At 48.4% G+C, this 17,774-nt stretch overlaps 1 protein-coding gene across 8 annotated transcripts in view; it reads left to right on the top strand.

Moving 5' to 3' along the window:
- The window catches only part of CACNA1A (calcium voltage-gated channel subunit alpha1 A), a 300,806-nt gene that overhangs the window by 70,880 nt on the left and 212,152 nt on the right, over positions 1 to 17,774 (top strand). For 7 of the 8 annotated variants that reach the window (XM_088473951.1, XM_088473954.1, XM_088473947.1 and 4 more), the window contains exons 1-2: positions 6,546 to 6,645; positions 9,944 to 10,083. In XM_088473951.1, coding sequence (XP_088330077.1) covers positions 6,553 to 6,645; positions 9,944 to 10,083 — 233 coding nt within the window. In that variant the 5' untranslated portion in view covers positions 6,546 to 6,552. Of the gene's footprint in view, positions 1 to 6,539; positions 6,646 to 9,943; positions 10,084 to 17,774 lie in introns of those variants that run through there. The other variant, XM_088473953.1, reaches the window with a different exon arrangement.

The raw sequence follows: 17,774 nt of genomic DNA, 5'->3' as shown, positions 1-17,774 counted from the left end.
TGTGTTCTTTTTCTATACTATCTAAATCTTCTTACAAGCTGATAAACTTTTCCCTTATTTGAGTTACCTTTGGCCTAGCGTTATCTTGGACTATATATAAATTATACATCCATACCTCCCTTTAGTAACTGACTGCTGAGGTCGCCTGTATCTTATCTATTTTACACTGAGATTACTATGCATTAGGGAATGACTGAACACCACTTGTCCCTACTCTTCTTAATTGATTTGTAATCACGCTTTGTAATTCACTGTTTATAGCTGACAAGTTTTTTCTAATAGCATTCAATATTTACGAACGACAACAAGTTGTGTGTTAATAAAGCCACCTATATAGTTTTTTAATTATGACTTGATATAGACCTTTGTATGGACCGGGGGCCTGATTCACCTTCGGACGGAATTGCAAACAGGTCGCGAGTCGCAAACAGCTTTGCAATTCCGTCTGCGCAGATACAGTATGGTAATGCAGAGGAGGCATCACGTCTCCTGTGCATTACCTATCCGAGCTGTGTTGTCCAACGTAGCATCGGATAATCTGCGGAACAGCGGCCGGCTAAGGTGACCAATGGGGTCAGGCAGCCCGCCGCCGCAGATGAGAGGTAAAGGCCAGGAAATCCTTGTCAGCCGACGGAGATCCTGGTCTCTTCCCTCCCCCCCCAACGGTGGCGACACGCCTCCGTTTCCCGAAAACGGAGACGTGTTTCAGGAAACTGAGGCCATCGCCACCCCCTCCCTGCCCACAAACGGCAGCAGACTGTCAGTCATTGCCAGTCTACGTGCAGGATTGCAGACCCGTCCTGCACATGCGTAGAACTGGTCAGACGCCTGCGCAGATTCCCGATGATCTAGTGTGCACATGTGAATGAGGGCCTGGGAGTGAAGGTGTTTTGTACAGGTGTGCTGGGACTCAGGGAGCCCTTCTTCTGTTTCTCACCAGTGACTATGGCATACTTGCCGACAATCTGGCTGCTTCTTCCGGGAGGGAGCAGCCAGATCGGCAGAACAGGGGGCGTGGCCGGCAAAAGGGGGCGGGTCCAAAGGAGCTGAGGTTTGTTTGCGGGTGTGACGGGGCGGGGCCACGTGATCGCGTCATTTTAGCCACGCGAATTACGTCAGCGCCCCCCCGCTGCGCGGGTTAATCAGGTAATGGGGAGGGGGGATCGGCGGGAGGCTTGCCTGCCTTTCCGGGGGGGGCGGGAGCTGCACCCGTTTATCGGGAGGCTCCCGCCCGAATCGGGAGGGTAGGCAACCCTGGACTATGGGCTCTATTTACTACAATCCGCATTTGTAATGCAGATTGTAGTGTGATGTTACCAACTGAATTTGCATTGTGAATTCAGGCAATCTCGCAGGGGTTTATTACAAATTGCGATAAAGCTCTGTCCCTGTGAATCCACTTCGCACACTTATCACTGTAGTTTTCGCAAAAAATACTGTGACAATTACAGACGCATGCGCCGACCGGCCGTCGCTAAGCCCCACCTCCGCGATCACAGGAGTCCAAGACCCTGGATAACGCCACCTCCAGGTGGCGTTATTATCACAGGGCTTTCCCCGGTATTTTTTCACAGTTTATTTTTAGTAACTTTGGCCAGATCACATTTCCCATTACAATTATGGGAAATGCGATCTGATTGCTAAATATAAGTGATACTTAGGGCTTGGAGTAGAATTTTACGAATTCTACTCCAATTGCCCTTTAGTAACTGTAAGTGATACTAAAATAATGTGAAAAGGGTGTGAAAACACCCTTTTTGACTTTATTTTAGTAAAAATAATGTTAATAAATAGAGCCCATAGACAGATCTTAGCATGCGTTTTCTCACCAGTCATTTCCATATTCGTGTAAGCGTATTACGCACTATGTAACTGACAACTGAATAAAACAGTCAGTAGAAGATTTGTATTGTACGGTTAGTGAAGTCTATTTGTGAAATGCATCAGAAGATGATAGCGCTATATATAAATAAACGTTAATCACAATAATTTAAATAACAGGACGTCTTACAAGGGAAAAAAATACGCAAGAGCAAATATTATCCTCGAAATTAGGGGAAGTCGGCGGCTATGTGATCGGCAAGTGGCCTTATATATTATTTGCTTCCAGTATGCTGCGGAGGGTCTGGTATGTTTGTTCGTCAGTTATTATGTCGACATGCGAAAGGTCGACATGATAATGTCAACATGGTTTAAATGTCGCCATTTCACTTGGCAACATTCCAGTTGCCCACCATGTGAACATGTTGACATTCCGAGGATGTTGACATGGTGACTGTCGACATGTTAAACCATGTTGACAGTCTAGTGTTGACATTATGAATGCTGACATGGTAACTGTCGACCATGTGACCGGATCCCTGCCCCAGGAACCAATAGAATTGCTCCTGTTTTCAGAATGGTTTCGTTGCACAGGGGATAGGCATATATACATATATCTAGTCTACTGCACTATATACATATATACACATATAGGTATATACATGTTACTGTATATCAGTGTTGGCTAACCTTGACACTCCAGCTGTTATGGAACTACATAACCCAGCATGCACTGCTAGTTTTGATATTAGGGCATTCTAAAACTGTGGCAGGGCATGCTGGGATATATAGTTCCACAACAGCTGGAGTGTCAAGGTTAGCCAACACTGCTGTATATAATACATACTGACTTCCTATGAATGCTTTCCAGGAGCAGCCCTCCTGCAGGTAGGTTCGAGGGGCGGGGTCGGACTGGTGACATAATTAGGCCTCATCCCTTTCTAGGGAAAGACAACGATTTGCGGGTCTGCGATGAGGGGGCGGGGCTAAATGACACAAATTGTGCCCTTTAGTCCCTCCCCCTCCCATTAAATCTCCCCATCCTGCCCGTGTCACTAGGAACTTGGAAGTGGGCTGGATTTGGGAGATTTGCCTACACTTCCATATTTATAAAGAAATGATAAATTAGCTTCATGAGCAGGCTGTCAGCAGCTGCAGCAGCACAGTTTGTGTCACTCACAGACAGTCACTCCTTTAAACACGGGCGCCACTCTGAAGCCGCTGCCTGCTGTGCCACACGACCCTCCCACTACCAGTCCCTGCCTGCCGCCCAAAAAAGAGAGAGACTCACGAGATAATGTCGTCATCATCTTGCGAGACCAGTAGCTCTCCGTGTCAGGTGGAGGCCGGACACTGTCAGTGAGTGACCCCCCCCCCTCCCCTTTTCCGGCGGTTGCCCGTGGTCAGCAGAGTCTAAATAGACACAGTGGGAAATAAAAAGAAAAGTCTGCAGGGTGCAGTGGGTTTGCTTGCCGGGCCGGCGGGTCCCCTAAGCCTCCGGGCTCCAGAGCAAGGGCATCCTCTGCACCCGCTATGGTTACGCCACAACCTCCCAGTGGTAACAAGTTAGATAATTGAACCTTTTTATTTCCATTGATGTGCATTGACAACTGCACTAGATCGAATGCAGTTGTCATTGTGTTTTAGACACTGGCTGGTGGGTATGGGGGTCCCCTATCATATGTAGAGGGCATTAATTTGGTATATATAGACAGGATCAGCTTCATTCATTCCCAGGACTATGGTATTATCACTGGAGTGCATAATCTGGCACATCATACTGCATGAGCCATCAGTTTCTACTATATATTTATAAAGGGGCCCAGACTATGCACTGTAGTTGTCATGTTGTCTGCTGGTTATGTCCTCTCTAATGGTGGGCCAGGACTCTGTGTTGGCTGGCCACACCCCCTTTGGTGGCTGGCCACACCCTCTTTGGTGGCTGGTCACACCACTTAAGCATGGGCCCCTGCTGCTGCATCCCCCAAGAGGGCCCTTCGTGCCCCAGTCAGACACTGGAAAGCGGCCACTCATACCCCTTTTTCCATTTGATTGCCGGGTCGCACCCGGGAGTATGTTCACGTGCCAATTCTCGGGCGTGACCCGACTGAGACCCCTGTCAAACCGGCGGCCCGACCCGACACTAATGCAGGGTCAATGATGCCATCGGCGTCACGTGATGAGTCGGCGCTTGGAGGGAACGGGACCTGTGCAGAGAACGGGACCCAGGTCGCATCGACCCGGGTTACCTGTTCACACGTGACCAGGGTTGAAATGCCGGGTCACTCGACCTGGTTTATTTCAATCCTGTCCTTTCACACTGCACAATAACCCGGGTTGCGGCACGCTCACGGGCAAAAAAAAATGGGGTTATTGGAGCTAGTAGAGCCATAACTAGATATTTTGGTGCTCTGTGACAGAAAGAGCTTTGGGGTGCCCCCCCAATCGTAAAGAGGGACAGTGCACGCCCGCCAAAAAAGTGGCGTGGTCTCTTAGGGAAAGGGCATGGCCACACTATAATACCCCAATTCACATTACACCACAAGCAGTGCCCCTTATCCATGTTGCGATAAATTGTAGTAGTGTTCCTTACACATTATGCCACACAGTAGTAATGCCCCCGCTGTGAGCACTTACCTGTACAGCTCCCCATTACACATTATGCACACAGAACAAAGCCCCCGCACTTACCCGTACAGCTCCAGCTCCGCAGCATGTCACTGTGGGAGCAGGGGCAAGCCGCAGTCTCTGTCCCCGCCTGTGCCACCTGTGCCACCTCCTCTCCACTGGGTTGCAGCCCAATGCCAAAGGAACAGCTCCTCGGCTCAGGGCTCTCTGGGACTGGACTGAGAGACGTCATGGCATCTCTCCCAGTCCCTGAAGATACTACAGCAGTCGGGGAGGGGGCGGAGCTCAGGGGGTATAATGTGTATTAGTAGCGGAGAAGGAGCCAGGCACACCGTTACTATTATACTTTGCAGCGGGCGGCCGCGGTAGATGATCGCGGGTGGAGGGGAATGGGTTAGATTCCCGTCAGCGGCAGCCCGATAGGAGCAGAGTGCGACGCAGCGGAAGCCCGACAGCGCTGGAAATCCCGATCGTGGATAGGTAAGTATCCACTAACCTAACCTAACCCCCCTAATCCTAACCCTCCTTAGGGGTGCCTAACCCTAACTTCCCCCCCAAGTGCCTAACCCTAATCCCCCCTCTAAGTGCCTAACCCTAACCACCCCCTTCCCCGCTGCCTAGACCTAAGTCCCCCGGGGGGGTGCCTATCCCTAAGTCCCCCCCGGGGGTGCCCAACCCTAAGCCTCCCTCCCCCTAGCCTAACCCTCCCGGGGGGGTGCTTAACCCTAAGTCCCCCCCGGGAGCCCTAAACCTAACCCTCCCCCCCCGCGGCTGTCCGCTCGCGGCGCCCGGCATCACTACGATCGTGATGCCGGGCGCCGGTCTCCCGGCGTCGGGGAAATACGGGCGTCTACATCTAGACGCCCGGCATTTCACCATTGCCGGGATAAGACAGTCGGGAAGCCGGCTGCCGGTATATAGGCCGTCGGCTTCCTGATTGCTTCCCGGTGGAGGCTGGTTCCACCCACAGGGCATGCGCGCTCTGTGTGGGCGCACCGGCCACACCACCCTAGTTACAGGCCTGGGAGCTAGTGGAAAAGGGGTATTAGTGTATTACCATGGGACTGCCATCTGTTATTTTCCAAGCTCACTGACATCTGGTTCCAAGGTCCATGGAATTATCACATTTAAGCTTGTTAATAACTAACTCTGCAGTAGCGTCAGTATGCCTGTTACTGTTATCATTTACCCATCCATCCATCAGCGACACCTGTCACTTTCTCCCATTTATAGTGGTTAAAACAAATTTCTTCACCCCCCACCTTCTCACGTTTTATTTGCTTACATCACGGCAGGGCCGAAACTAGGATTTTTGTCACCCGAGTTACAGTATTTGGTGCTCCCCCTAGTAACTCCCCCATAGTAATGTCCCCTGCAGCAGTGCCCCTATAGTAATGCCCCTGCAGCAGTGCACCTATAGTAATGCCCCCTGAGGTAATGCCCATATAGTAATGCCCCTGTAGTAGTGCCCATATAGTAATGCTCCTGTAATAGTGCCCATATGGTAATGGCCCCATAGTAATGCCCCCGTAGTAGTGCCAATATAGTAATGCCCCTGTAGTAGTGCCCATATGGTAATGCCACTGAACTTTTCTCGTATTTGCCTTGAATGTTCTTTGATCTTCATGAGGAAGCCCATATTTGGAAACGCACTAACTAACCATGGGCATAGCTAAGCAGAAGACATGAATACTTAAGTAATAAATAATGATTTATAGTCTAATCAATTAGGGAAAAAAATAAACTTTACGGTTCTGTTTTTTGTTTGGCCATCACGGTACTTTGTGTATTTTTGCGTTGATCGGTTGTAAGAATTCCCAAAATAAATCAAATCAATTCCATGATGTAAGATAATGTGAACAATGTCAAAGGGGGTCAAAAGGGGGTGAATGCTTTGTATAGCTTTGTATATATAGTGTGTATATGGTATCATTTGTATTATACAGTTAATGATTCCTCAGTAGGAAAAGCCTTCTGTGTCCTCGCTGTGTTTGTATATCTGAGCTATAACTTGGGCTGTTCTAAGTGGTTTTTACAGACTTTCATGACTTCAATCAGTAAACGTTTTCTTCCTTAACCTGCATATTTACTCCTTTTGAATATATGATTTTAGCAACTATTATAGCGAATTGCATTGTGCTGGCGATGGAGCAGCATTTACCGGAGGGAGACAAGACCCCCATGTCAGAGCGCCTGGTAAGTCAGCTATGGAAGGAGGACCCGTCGGGACCTCTCACTTATAGACACGCTCACTTACACATATACAGAAATGCGCTATTACACAGAACTGCTGACTGTAATGATGCGATGTGTACCCAGCCATACGCACTGCACGATATGATGTGCGACCGCACGAGATATATCGTTCCATGTAGCGTCATGGCCTCATTCATCACATCGTCTCATCTAGTGTTCAGCACGACAGATGGGACAAAGCGATGGAAGACGCCATGCATGTACAATCGGGCGTGCACACTATACGATCCGCACGATATATTGTTACGATCAGCCTTCGAACGATATATCGTATGCTATATATCTTATAGTGTGTCCCTAGCTTACGTCAAATGTGCAGCAAGTTCAGCTCTATAGTTACAAACCAGGCTATGGACTTAGGGGGTCATTCAGACCCACTCGCAAGCGGCAGTACGCTCGCAAGTGGGTCGATGTTCCCCACTGCGCATGCGCGAGACCCGGACTGCGACAGCCAAGCTGTCGCTCCGTGTCTCGCACCAAAGGGGGCGTGCTGTCGATGGTGACTGACAGGCACGCCCCCTCTGGTGGGCGTGCCGGGGGCGTGCCTGCCAGACGGAGGCGTTCCCATGGGAAAGCCTACCGTCTGAAGCCAGCCCCACTGACATCACTAGTGATGTCAGTGGGAGTGATTTTGGCTCTGATAGAGCCAAAATCACTCCCGGGCTTGTGGCTGGGAAACCCTACCGCAGGGTTTCCGTCGCAAGTCTGATGGTCGCGATGGTCAAGACCATCGCGACCATCTTTTTGGACGCTCGTATATGCTGTGGGTGGTCACCCACAGCTATACGAGCGTCCAGGAGGACGCTCCATTTTAATGGAGGAGGGCCCTGATTCAGAGCAAGCGCTCTGCTCAGAGCGTCCGGCTCTGAGTCAGGCCCTTAGCACATATTGTTTCGGCAACATCCAGTGCTTGAGCAGCCTTATACAGTATAATCCTTCTTGTTGCTGGGACCTCATTACAGCAGGGCTCCAAAGGGCTGAGCAGGAAATAAATCTGATGCACCTGTATCAATAGTCCTGTGTGTCAGGTACGTCCCTTCCCTGTCCCTGTATTTTTCTTGCATGATTCTTATCCTTTATCCTTGATGCGTCTGTGTTATATTTTTATTGACCCCAGTCTGGCTGACTAACTGGTTTAGCTTTGACCCCGACTGCCCGCTCCAGACTCCTGACCCTGGACTGTCTGACTGTTCTCTTGTCGTGACTCCTGTCCTCAGTTGCTAATCTGTCTTTGCTACAGTATGTACATGGACAGAGACTCTCACTGTAAAATCTCCCAGCTTACCTGTCCTGTCCATTTACGCCTCACTGTACAACCTCCCAGCTTACCTGTCCTGTCCATTTATGCCTCACTGTACAACCTCCCAGCTTACCTGTCCTGTCCATTTATGCCTCACTGTACAACCTCCCAGCTTACCTGTCCTGTCCATTTACGCTTCACTGTACAACCTCCCAGCTTACCTGTCCTGTCCAATTACGCCTCATTGTACAACCTCCCAGCTTACCTGTCCTGTCCATTTACGCCTCACTGTACAACCTCCCAGCTTACCTGTCCTGTCCATTTACGCTTCACTGTACAACCTCCCAGCTTACCTGTCCTGTCCATTTATGCTTCACTGTACAATCTCCCAGCTTACCTGTCCTGTCCATTTACGCTTCACTTTACAACCTCCCAGCTTACCTGTCCTGTCCATTTACGCTTCACTGTACAACCTCCCAGCTTACCTGTCCTGTCCATTTACGCTTCACTGTACAATCTCCCAGCTTACCTGTCCTGTCCATTTACGCTTCACTGTACAACCTCCCAGTTTACCTGTCCTGTCCATTTACGCCTCACTGTACAACCTCCCAGCTTGCCTGTCCTGTCCATTTACGCTTCACTGTACAACCTCCCAGCTTACCTGTCCTGTCCATTTACGCCTCACTGTACAACCTCCCAGCTTACCTGTCCTGTCCATTTACTCCTCACTGTACAACCTCCCTGCTTACCTGTCCTGTCGGTTTACGCCTCACTGTACAACCTCCCAGCTTACCCTTACCTGTCCTGTCCATTTACGCAAGGGATGGGGAACCTCAGGCCTGGGGGCCATATAAGGCCCTCGGAATCATTTGGTCTTTTTTCTGCTAGCCTCATCTGGCTAGCAGGGTGCCCAGAATGGCACCCTGCAGCCAGCATCTATGCAGCAGTGCCGCCTCTAGCATTCTTAGAATGCTTCAGATGGTCACACCACTGTCCTTACAGCTCCCCGGATGATCATCAGGATGCTACGGGCATTGCTGTAATCATCGGTGATTGTGGACCCGCCCCTTGTGACATCATCCGGAGAGGGGGCGTGGTCTGCACTAGGGCCGTAAATAATGTTATATATATCAAAATGGCCCTCGGCAGAAAAAAGGTTCCCCACCCCTGGTTTACGCCTCACTGTACAACCTCCCAGCTTACCTGTCCTGTCCGTTTAAGCCTCACTGTACAACCTCCCAGCTTACCTGTCCTGTCCGTTTAAGCCTCACTGTACAACCTCCCAGCTTACCTATCCTGTCCATTTAAGCCTCACTGTACAACCTCCCAGCTTACCTGTCCTGTCCATTTACGTCTCACTGTACAACCTCCCAGCTTACCTGTCCTATCCGTTTACGTCTCACTGTACAACCTCCCAGTTTACCTGTCCGTTTACACCTCACTGTGCAACCTCCCTGCTTACCTGTCCTGTCTGTTTACGCCTCGCTGTACAACCTCCCAGCTTACCTATCCTGTCCATTTAAGCCTCACTGTACAACCTCCCAGCTTACCTGTCCTGTCCGTTTACGTCTCACTGTACAACCTCCCAGCTTACCTGTCCTATCCGTTTATGTCTCACTGTACAACCTCCCAGTTTACCTGTCCGTTTACGCCTCACTGTGCAACCTCCCTGCTTACCTGTCCTGTCCGTTTACGCCTCGCTGTACAACCTCCCAGCTTACCTGTCCTGTCCGCTTACTCCTCACTGTACAACCTCCCAGCTTACCTGTCCTGTCCTCTTACTCCTCACTGTACAACCTCCCAGCTTACCTGTCCTGTCCGTTTAAGCCTCACTGTACAACCTCCCAGCTTACCTGTCCTGTCCGTTTAAGCCTCACTGTACAACCTCCCAGCTTACCTGTCCGTTTAAGCCTCACTGTACTACTGATCGTTACGCTACTCAATACAGTATATATACACTGAAACATAATAAACTTGGCTTTGCTTTTATCTTCTCAGGATGATACAGAACCTTATTTCATTGGGATATTCTGCTTTGAAACTGGAATAAAGATCATTGCCTTGGGGTTTGCATTCCACAAAGGATCCTACTTACGCAATGGCTGGAATATGATGGACTTTGTGGTTGTTCTAACAGGGTAAGATTCCTCTATTTCTTCAGCACACAGGATACAAGATATAGTTTTTATAGTGAGTGTGCTATGCAAGTCTCACTGTCTCTCCCACCTAATACACAGGGGGAGATGTACAGTATTATCTGGCGTTATGGTGAGTTGTGGTTTCAGCGTTATTTTGTGTGCGCTGATACCGCTTCTTCCCCATGTAATTTTGTGGATTGGGGTGGTAAATGACAAGGGCGCAAAGATAGAGCGCAAATGTGCCAGCCAATGTATGAACGGTCAATCGCACTGACAGCTGCTATCAATTTTGACAGCTGCCGATGTCACTGTCCTATCCCCACAGCAGGGACAGCACTGTTCCTGGCTGTGGCAGCTGCCGGCTCCAGGCTGCACGTGAGATGTTGCGCATGCCCAGTGGAGCCAGCCGGGAGGTGAGACACTAGGCTGATGCGCTGTGCGCTCTGGTAGGGATCTCATTGGTACTGCTTCCTGATTCGCCTAAAGAGGCTAAGCAGGAAGAGTTATAGTGGCGCGATCAGTGCTGCTATAATACATCTCCACAGTCCTCTATAATCCTAATACACAGACATCAGGACTAGGGGGCCTATTCATCATCGGAGGCCGTATGGATCTCGCTGAAAGGGATACTTAAGTATCCAACTCGCAGCGCGGGGAAACCTGACACTGGAGCAATTCATCATTGCTCCGGTGAGGGGACAGCTGCTCCGAAAAGCAGCTGTCCCCTCGGTTAGTATCGCAGCTACAGAAGCAGCTGCGTTACTTACCTCCTCCCAATCAGCCTTTCTACGCATGAGTGACCCGAAGTATGCGCAAAGCCTCCGGGGAGGTAGCGAGGAGGCGGCGGCGGAGGGATCCACTCGGATCCCTCTTCGCATCCCCGGGACTCCTTCCCAGAGGAGGAAGCGGGGATCAGAGAACAAGCTTGTTCTCGGAAGCAAACTCCGAAAACTTTCAGTTTTTGGAGTTTGATGAATATCAGGTGGTCCATTTGGGACCCTTGATGATAAATAGCCTGGTAACAAAAATATGCGGAAACTAGCATTTCCGCATGGTTACCTTGCCATTTATCGATGATGAATAGGCCCCACACAGTCACCTCCCCTTCTCCTAATATACAGACATCAGAGCATAGAAGTTTGTTATTGAGAAATTCTGAAAAAAATGTAGTGAAGTTGTACAGTGAAATAAATTGTACTGATCTGTCATCCTTAGGTTTTGTTATATAGTGGTGGACAGGTTTGTGCTTCTGTTTATCCACATTGGGAACCTAATACACAGACATGAGGACACAGACCTCTCCCCTCCTCCTAATACACAGACATGAGGACACAGACCTCTCCCCTCCTCCTAATACACAGACATCAGGACACAGACCTCTCCCCTACTCCTAATACACAGACATGAGGACACAGACCTCTCCCCTCCTCCTAATACACAGACATCAGGACACAGACCTCTCCCCTCTTCCTAATACACAGACATTAGGATACAGACCTCTCCATTCCTCCTAATACACAGACATTAGGACACAGACCTCTTTCCTAATCCTAATACACAGACATCAGGACACAGACCTCTCCCCTCCTCCTAATAAACAGACCTCAGGACACAGACCTCTCCCCTCCTCCTAATAAACAGACCTCAGGACACAGACCTCTCCCCTCCTCCTAATACACAGACATCAGGACACAGACCTCTCCCCTACTCCTAATACACAGACATTAGGACACAGACCTCTCCCCTCCTCCTAATACACAGACATCAGGGCGCAGACCTCTCCCCTACTCCTAATACACAGACATCAGGGCGCAGACCTCTCCCCTACTCCTAATACACAAACATCAGGACACAGACCTCTCCCCTACTCCTAATACCCAGACATTAGGACACAGACCTCTCCCCTCCTCCTAATACACAGACATCAGGGCGCAGACCTCTCCCCTACTTCTAATACACAGACATCAGGACACAGACCTCTCCCCTACTTCTAATACACAGACATTAGGACACAGACCTCTCTCCTCCTCCTAATATACAGATATCAGAACACACTGACCTCTCCCCTCCTAATACACAGACATCAGGGCAGAGATCCCACTCCTAATATGCATATATCAACCTTCCTCCTATTACACAGGTCTTTCACCTATTCCTAACACAAAACTGACCTGTTTTTGCTAATACACGTCCCTACACCATTGGACAACCGATCTAATTCCTCTCCGTCTCGGTAAGCTTTGCTATCTCTTTCATCTATAGCGAGGACACATGTACAGTATCTTATTCTGGGACACAGCCAGCAATTGCCTTGTGATTTGTCTGCAAGATTTGTGGATCATGGTACATTTCTGAACCACTGTAACTAGTTCAGGCTTTAAATAACTGTCCTCATTGTTTTGTCCTGGCTACGGCATTCTGGGAAGCCAGCCCACCTGGGAATTAATTTTATCTCCTTCTCTTTCAACCACTAGATTTGACTTGCCACGTGGTATCTGAACGGACAAAACCAATTCACGTTTATGAAGTAGCCATAGAAAGAAAACATAAATAAATTAAAGAAAAATAAATATAAATATATAATATATATATAGCAGCATCTCCAAAAAAAAGGAAAACCAGCACACCTTTGTTTTAAATGCAAAGAGAATTTGTATTATGCATATTTGAATAGCGGCTTCCAAAAATTTGGGGTACCTTCAGTTACATATTAAAGTGCATAGTGCAAAATAGTGATACATTACAGACTGCACAGGAGCCAAAATGAAGCCATGATGATGTAATGTATCACTATTTTGCACTATGCACTTTAATATGTGACTGAAGGTACCCCAAATTTATAACAGCCCACTCGCCCACTCCTGGCCCATAGCTTTGGTAAATGTGACAGCATCTCATCCCCCATAGAAACCTATGGAGGCTGTGGCAGCTGGCGGAAATGTAGGGACAACTGGAGATATCTGCTGCCATCCTTCTATAATACATTCAGGGGACACTAAATATTTGCGGCTATAAAAACTCGTGTTTTCAGGGAATAACCTGCAAATATTTAATGATAAATGGGCTCCATTGGGTGTTGATTCTGCGCCCAGGTCCCCAGTAGGATTGTGTCATCAGTCAGGTCTGGAGTTGGGTCCTCAGAGGATTGGACACGTGTGCACCCAGCTATAATCATGCAGCGTCATATCAGATGAATCATTTGCTTTATCCATTGTTTCTACATTACAAACTGGAGGGAGGTGTCTGAAGGGGTAAGGGGTGACCGGCCAACATTTGTTACATAGTCCTTACCTGACGATGTTATTCACATTCTTTTGCTGAAGATGTTGCTTTTCAGGACCTTTTATAGGAAGATATTATCCAAAATATCAGTCGTCGTTGTCCAAAGTCACCTAAATAAAGCAGAAACTACTCAGAGAGTATCAGTGTAGGACAAAATGTCACCACAAAATGGCTGCCAGTAGCTGTGCATCCTTTATATAGGGCTGTGACCTGCACTGTGACATCACAATGCCTGCAGGCAGCAGCTAGAGATGGCTGTAGCTTGGATCAGCTCTTGGCCCAGATGCTCTGTAGCAGCACTCTGGTGAGAATAGAAAAGCCGGGGCTCAGGATATATGTAACTTCTTTACATTGTCGATCTTTTTATACCACAGACCTGACAACGCCCTGAAACAAAACAAAAAAAGCAGCCAATTTTGACCATGTTCTTGAAAATGGGTTAAGAAAAAAGAAAGCCCGCAGATGGAGAAGAGGAAAAGAAATGGTAGTGGTCCTATCATACATGACCCCATTGAAATTGTTATGGAGTTTAAGGACTATCAGTAAATATCATATCATCTCCCTAATCCTCCTCGTTTTCATGACTCATCATAGTGACCCTTATTTTCCCCCCCGGCCTACTTCTGCAAGGTCTCTCCCGAGCAGAATTCATGTCTGAATGCCAACATAACATTAGATGAAACCTTAAGAACGATCAAGATCAGGTCACTTGCCAGTACTCAAATATTTGCCTCCGTCCTTACCCCAGCAATGACAGGAGTCTTTAGTTTTATGCTGGAGGGAGCTTCCTTCAACCAAGTGGATACCCATTGCATAGTTCAAACTATAGGCCAGTATCACTGGCGTATCCATAATGGCTGCAGTGCCCACGGGCCCCTGGGTCGAGGGGGGCCCCACACCAAACCTATCTCTTCTATACTTTCCTCTCCGGAGTCCCATGTTGGCAGCAGAAATCACCAGGGAAATGGAGCGACTGACATTTTTCCCTGCGCTTTGCACAGTAGACTTTGACACAGCGCCAGAGTCTACTAGTGCGCAGACTCTTCTGTGCTGCTGGGCATAGAGGAGGGGGCTCTGTATGGAGACCACACATGGGCCCCCTCCTATGTTAATACGCCCCTGGACAGTCTTTTCATTGAACATACGTCTCAAAAATATGTTCAAATGTTTTTGTTAGCAAATGGGCTAAGGACCTGATTCAGAGACGAACGCTCTGGCCAGAGCGCTCGCTCTGAATCAGTGCCCTCCTCCATGAAAATGGAGTGGCCTCCTGGCCGCTCGCATAGCTGTGGGTGACCACCCACAGCATATGCGAGCGTCCATGATGATGGTGGCGATGGTCTTGACCATTGCAACCATCGGGCTTGCGACGGAGACCCTGCGGTAGAGTCTCGCTGCCGCAAGCCCTGGAGTGATTTTGGCTCTATCAGAGCCAAAATCACTCCCACTGACATCACTAGTGATGTCAGTGGGGCCGGCTTCAGATGGTAGGCGTTCCCATGGGAACACCTTCGTCTGGCAGGCACGCCCCCGGCACGCCCTCCAAAGGGGGCGTGCTGTCAATCAACATCGACAGCACACCCCCTTTGGTGCGAGACCCGGAGCGATGGAGAGCCCGTCGCTCGCCGGGTCTCGCGCAAGCGCACGACGGAGCTCCCTCCGTCGTGCGCATGCGCAGTGGGGGAACATCGACCCGCTTGCGAGCGTCCTGCGCTCGCGAGCGGGTCTCAATGACCCCCTAAATCCTTTCTTGCCTTGGTTCATTCATTCGGACCAAATTGGCTTCATCCTGGGCATGCAAGTCCCAGACATTACCAGACATGCCATCCATCTGATCCTCTCTATTCATGAACATGCAGTAAACAGCTGGTATATTGCTGGTAACAGGAAAGGGGTTTCATGTTCTTTCATGTTCAGGTCGATAGGTTTTGAAACTAAATTGCTGTCTGTAATCTTGGTTCTGTACCCGCCATTCCTAACTGACCGTGTCAACCAACTCGGCATGGTTGCCAGAGATCCCTTATAATGTTTGCTCTTTTGAACGAACCCCTTGATATAAAGTACAGGAAAATTATATATGTTCACATATAATATTCAGACGCACATGGAATGTTTTTGCTTGAAAAGCAACAAATGATGTCTAAAGGTGCATACACACACAACAATTTTTTGAACAATTATTGATAGCGATATCGTTCATCGTTCAATCGTTGAAAAAATCGTTCGCTTTCTGAGTTAAAATGAGCGATTATCGTTCATGCGCGCTAACGTTTGTAGTTTGTAGTTCAGTCAGACTGACCAACTGAACGATTTTCATTAAGAGAATATGCAAAAATCGTTTGTAGTTCACAAGAATCGTTCATTACATTTTAGTAAATGAACGATTTTAGTAAACGATTTTTGTTCATTTTCCCCTTGAAAAAATTAATGAAAATCGTTTACTAAAATCGTTCATTTACAAAATCGTTGTGTGTGTATGCAGCTTTAGAAATAAGCTGCTCCTAAATGTGATATACCTGTACTACGCACCTAATTTACTCTAAATGAAAACAGCCTGGGTCTACAGTCAATGATATCAAGTGGATAGGTGCTGGTTAGCCAACAATTTTGTTTATGACTCTGACTAAACCAGACAAGGGTCCTCATTCAGAGCAGCTCGCAATTAGCGCTCGCTCGTTCAGAAAAAGGGACCGGCTATTCAAATGAACCGTACGCTCTTTGCGGTCTGTTGCCGCCTCCATGTCTGAACGAGCGAGCAAAACATACGCTTGTTTATTTGATAAAAACGCCCCCTGGCCGCTCGCATCATACGTCATGTCCGCTATTTATTAGATTAATCGAGTACATCGAACAGCGTATGAACTGCTCGCTATTCTTGTGGTTGGTTTTTTCATCCGCTATTTTGCGAGCAGTTCTGAGTTAAAAAAAAACAAGTGACGTGGTCAATGACGCTGCTGTAATAATTATGCACACCCTTAAAACGCCCGCTTTGACCTTTAAGCACGCCTGCGTTCTGATCTCCACTCCCCGTTTTCAAGCACCTTCCCCTGTTACCACCCACATACGCCTCATTCTGTCACTCAAAATAGCAGGCCCTCGCTATATAGCGAACAAACGATTTTCGGCCGCACTGACTGGTTCGCGCATGCGTACTAAAAACCGTACGCATGCGCAGATGTGCGAACATCGCTCGGAACGAGCGTACTGCCGCTTACGAGTGGCTCTGAATGAGGGACAAGGAGCGCTATTTGATATAAAGGTCTGGAATAATCAATTTCAACCTTTTCTCTCATGGTCGGATCTACGTCATCAGAATGAAGGTTCTACTTAGCTCCTTTATGTATTCCAGACTATGGCGATTCGTATACCCTCGTATGTTTCAAATACGTGCTGCATACAACTTCCCAGCTCATTAGGGACAAACGCCTTAGAGTCCATCTCTGCATTCAGCAATGTATGCCTGTGCAAGGAGATGGCCAAGTTATACCCAATTTCAATCATTATTATACGGCTGCATATTAAGGAGCTAGATGCGAACGCTCGCTCGATGCTTATACAAATCCAGCGCACGCCCAGCAAGGCGGGCGATCGCGCGGCCAGGCATTAGCACGCCCACTATGACTTGGCGTGCGATCACTATGTGTATGCAGACGCCCACCAGCCATTCATAAGACGCCTACTTGCGCACGTCATCTCCTGGAAGTGCCTGAAACCATTGGTACATCGAGCACCATCGGAAGCGATCGCAGTGCTTCAGGTTGACCATACCCTTCCGCAAGCACTGCGATCACTTCAGTGTGTATTTCAACCAGGTGATGTGTACAATGACGCTGCTCGTTAATTATGCACGCCTCTGTAACGGCGTTGGGACACTCTGGCACACCTGCTTTCGTACCACCACTCCCCCGTTTCTAGTGTCCTGCCCCTGTCAGCACCCACAAACGGCCTCTCCTGTCACTCATTCAGCTGGGCTGTCTATGCTGGGCGAGCGTACGCTTCACCGATCTCTCGCTGTGGTTTGCGCACACACAATGCGATGCATGCGCAGATTGCAATTATCGTTCAGCTACGAGCGTTCGCATCATAGCGAGAGGGTCTGAATAAGCTCCTAAACCCAATGTGACTTATGGAACAGCTTGAATCCCAAATTGAGACAGAGGAGTTTATTTATGAAATGTCGGGTTGTAAAACCCGACACTTCTGTTTGTGTTTCTGCCCGATATTTAAAAGGACAGTGATATTACTAGCAAGACACGGCTAGTACAGGCATTGCCCTTTTAAATATCAGGCAGAAACACAAACAGAATTGTTAGGTTTTACAACCCGACACTTTGTAAATAAACCCCGACAGTCCGAGTAGCATCCAAGAAAAAGAAAAAGAGAAAGAAAGCAACACTACTACAAACACT

Source organism: Taudactylus pleione, unplaced genomic scaffold, assembly GCF_031769625.1.
Source record: "Taudactylus pleione unplaced genomic scaffold, aTauple2 ptg000145l, whole genome shotgun sequence".
NCBI classification, from domain to species: Eukaryota; Metazoa; Chordata; class Amphibia; order Anura; family Myobatrachidae; genus Taudactylus; species Taudactylus pleione.
The sequence above is the reverse complement of the archived record's forward strand: the minus strand, read 5'-3'. Positions and strand labels throughout refer to the sequence as shown.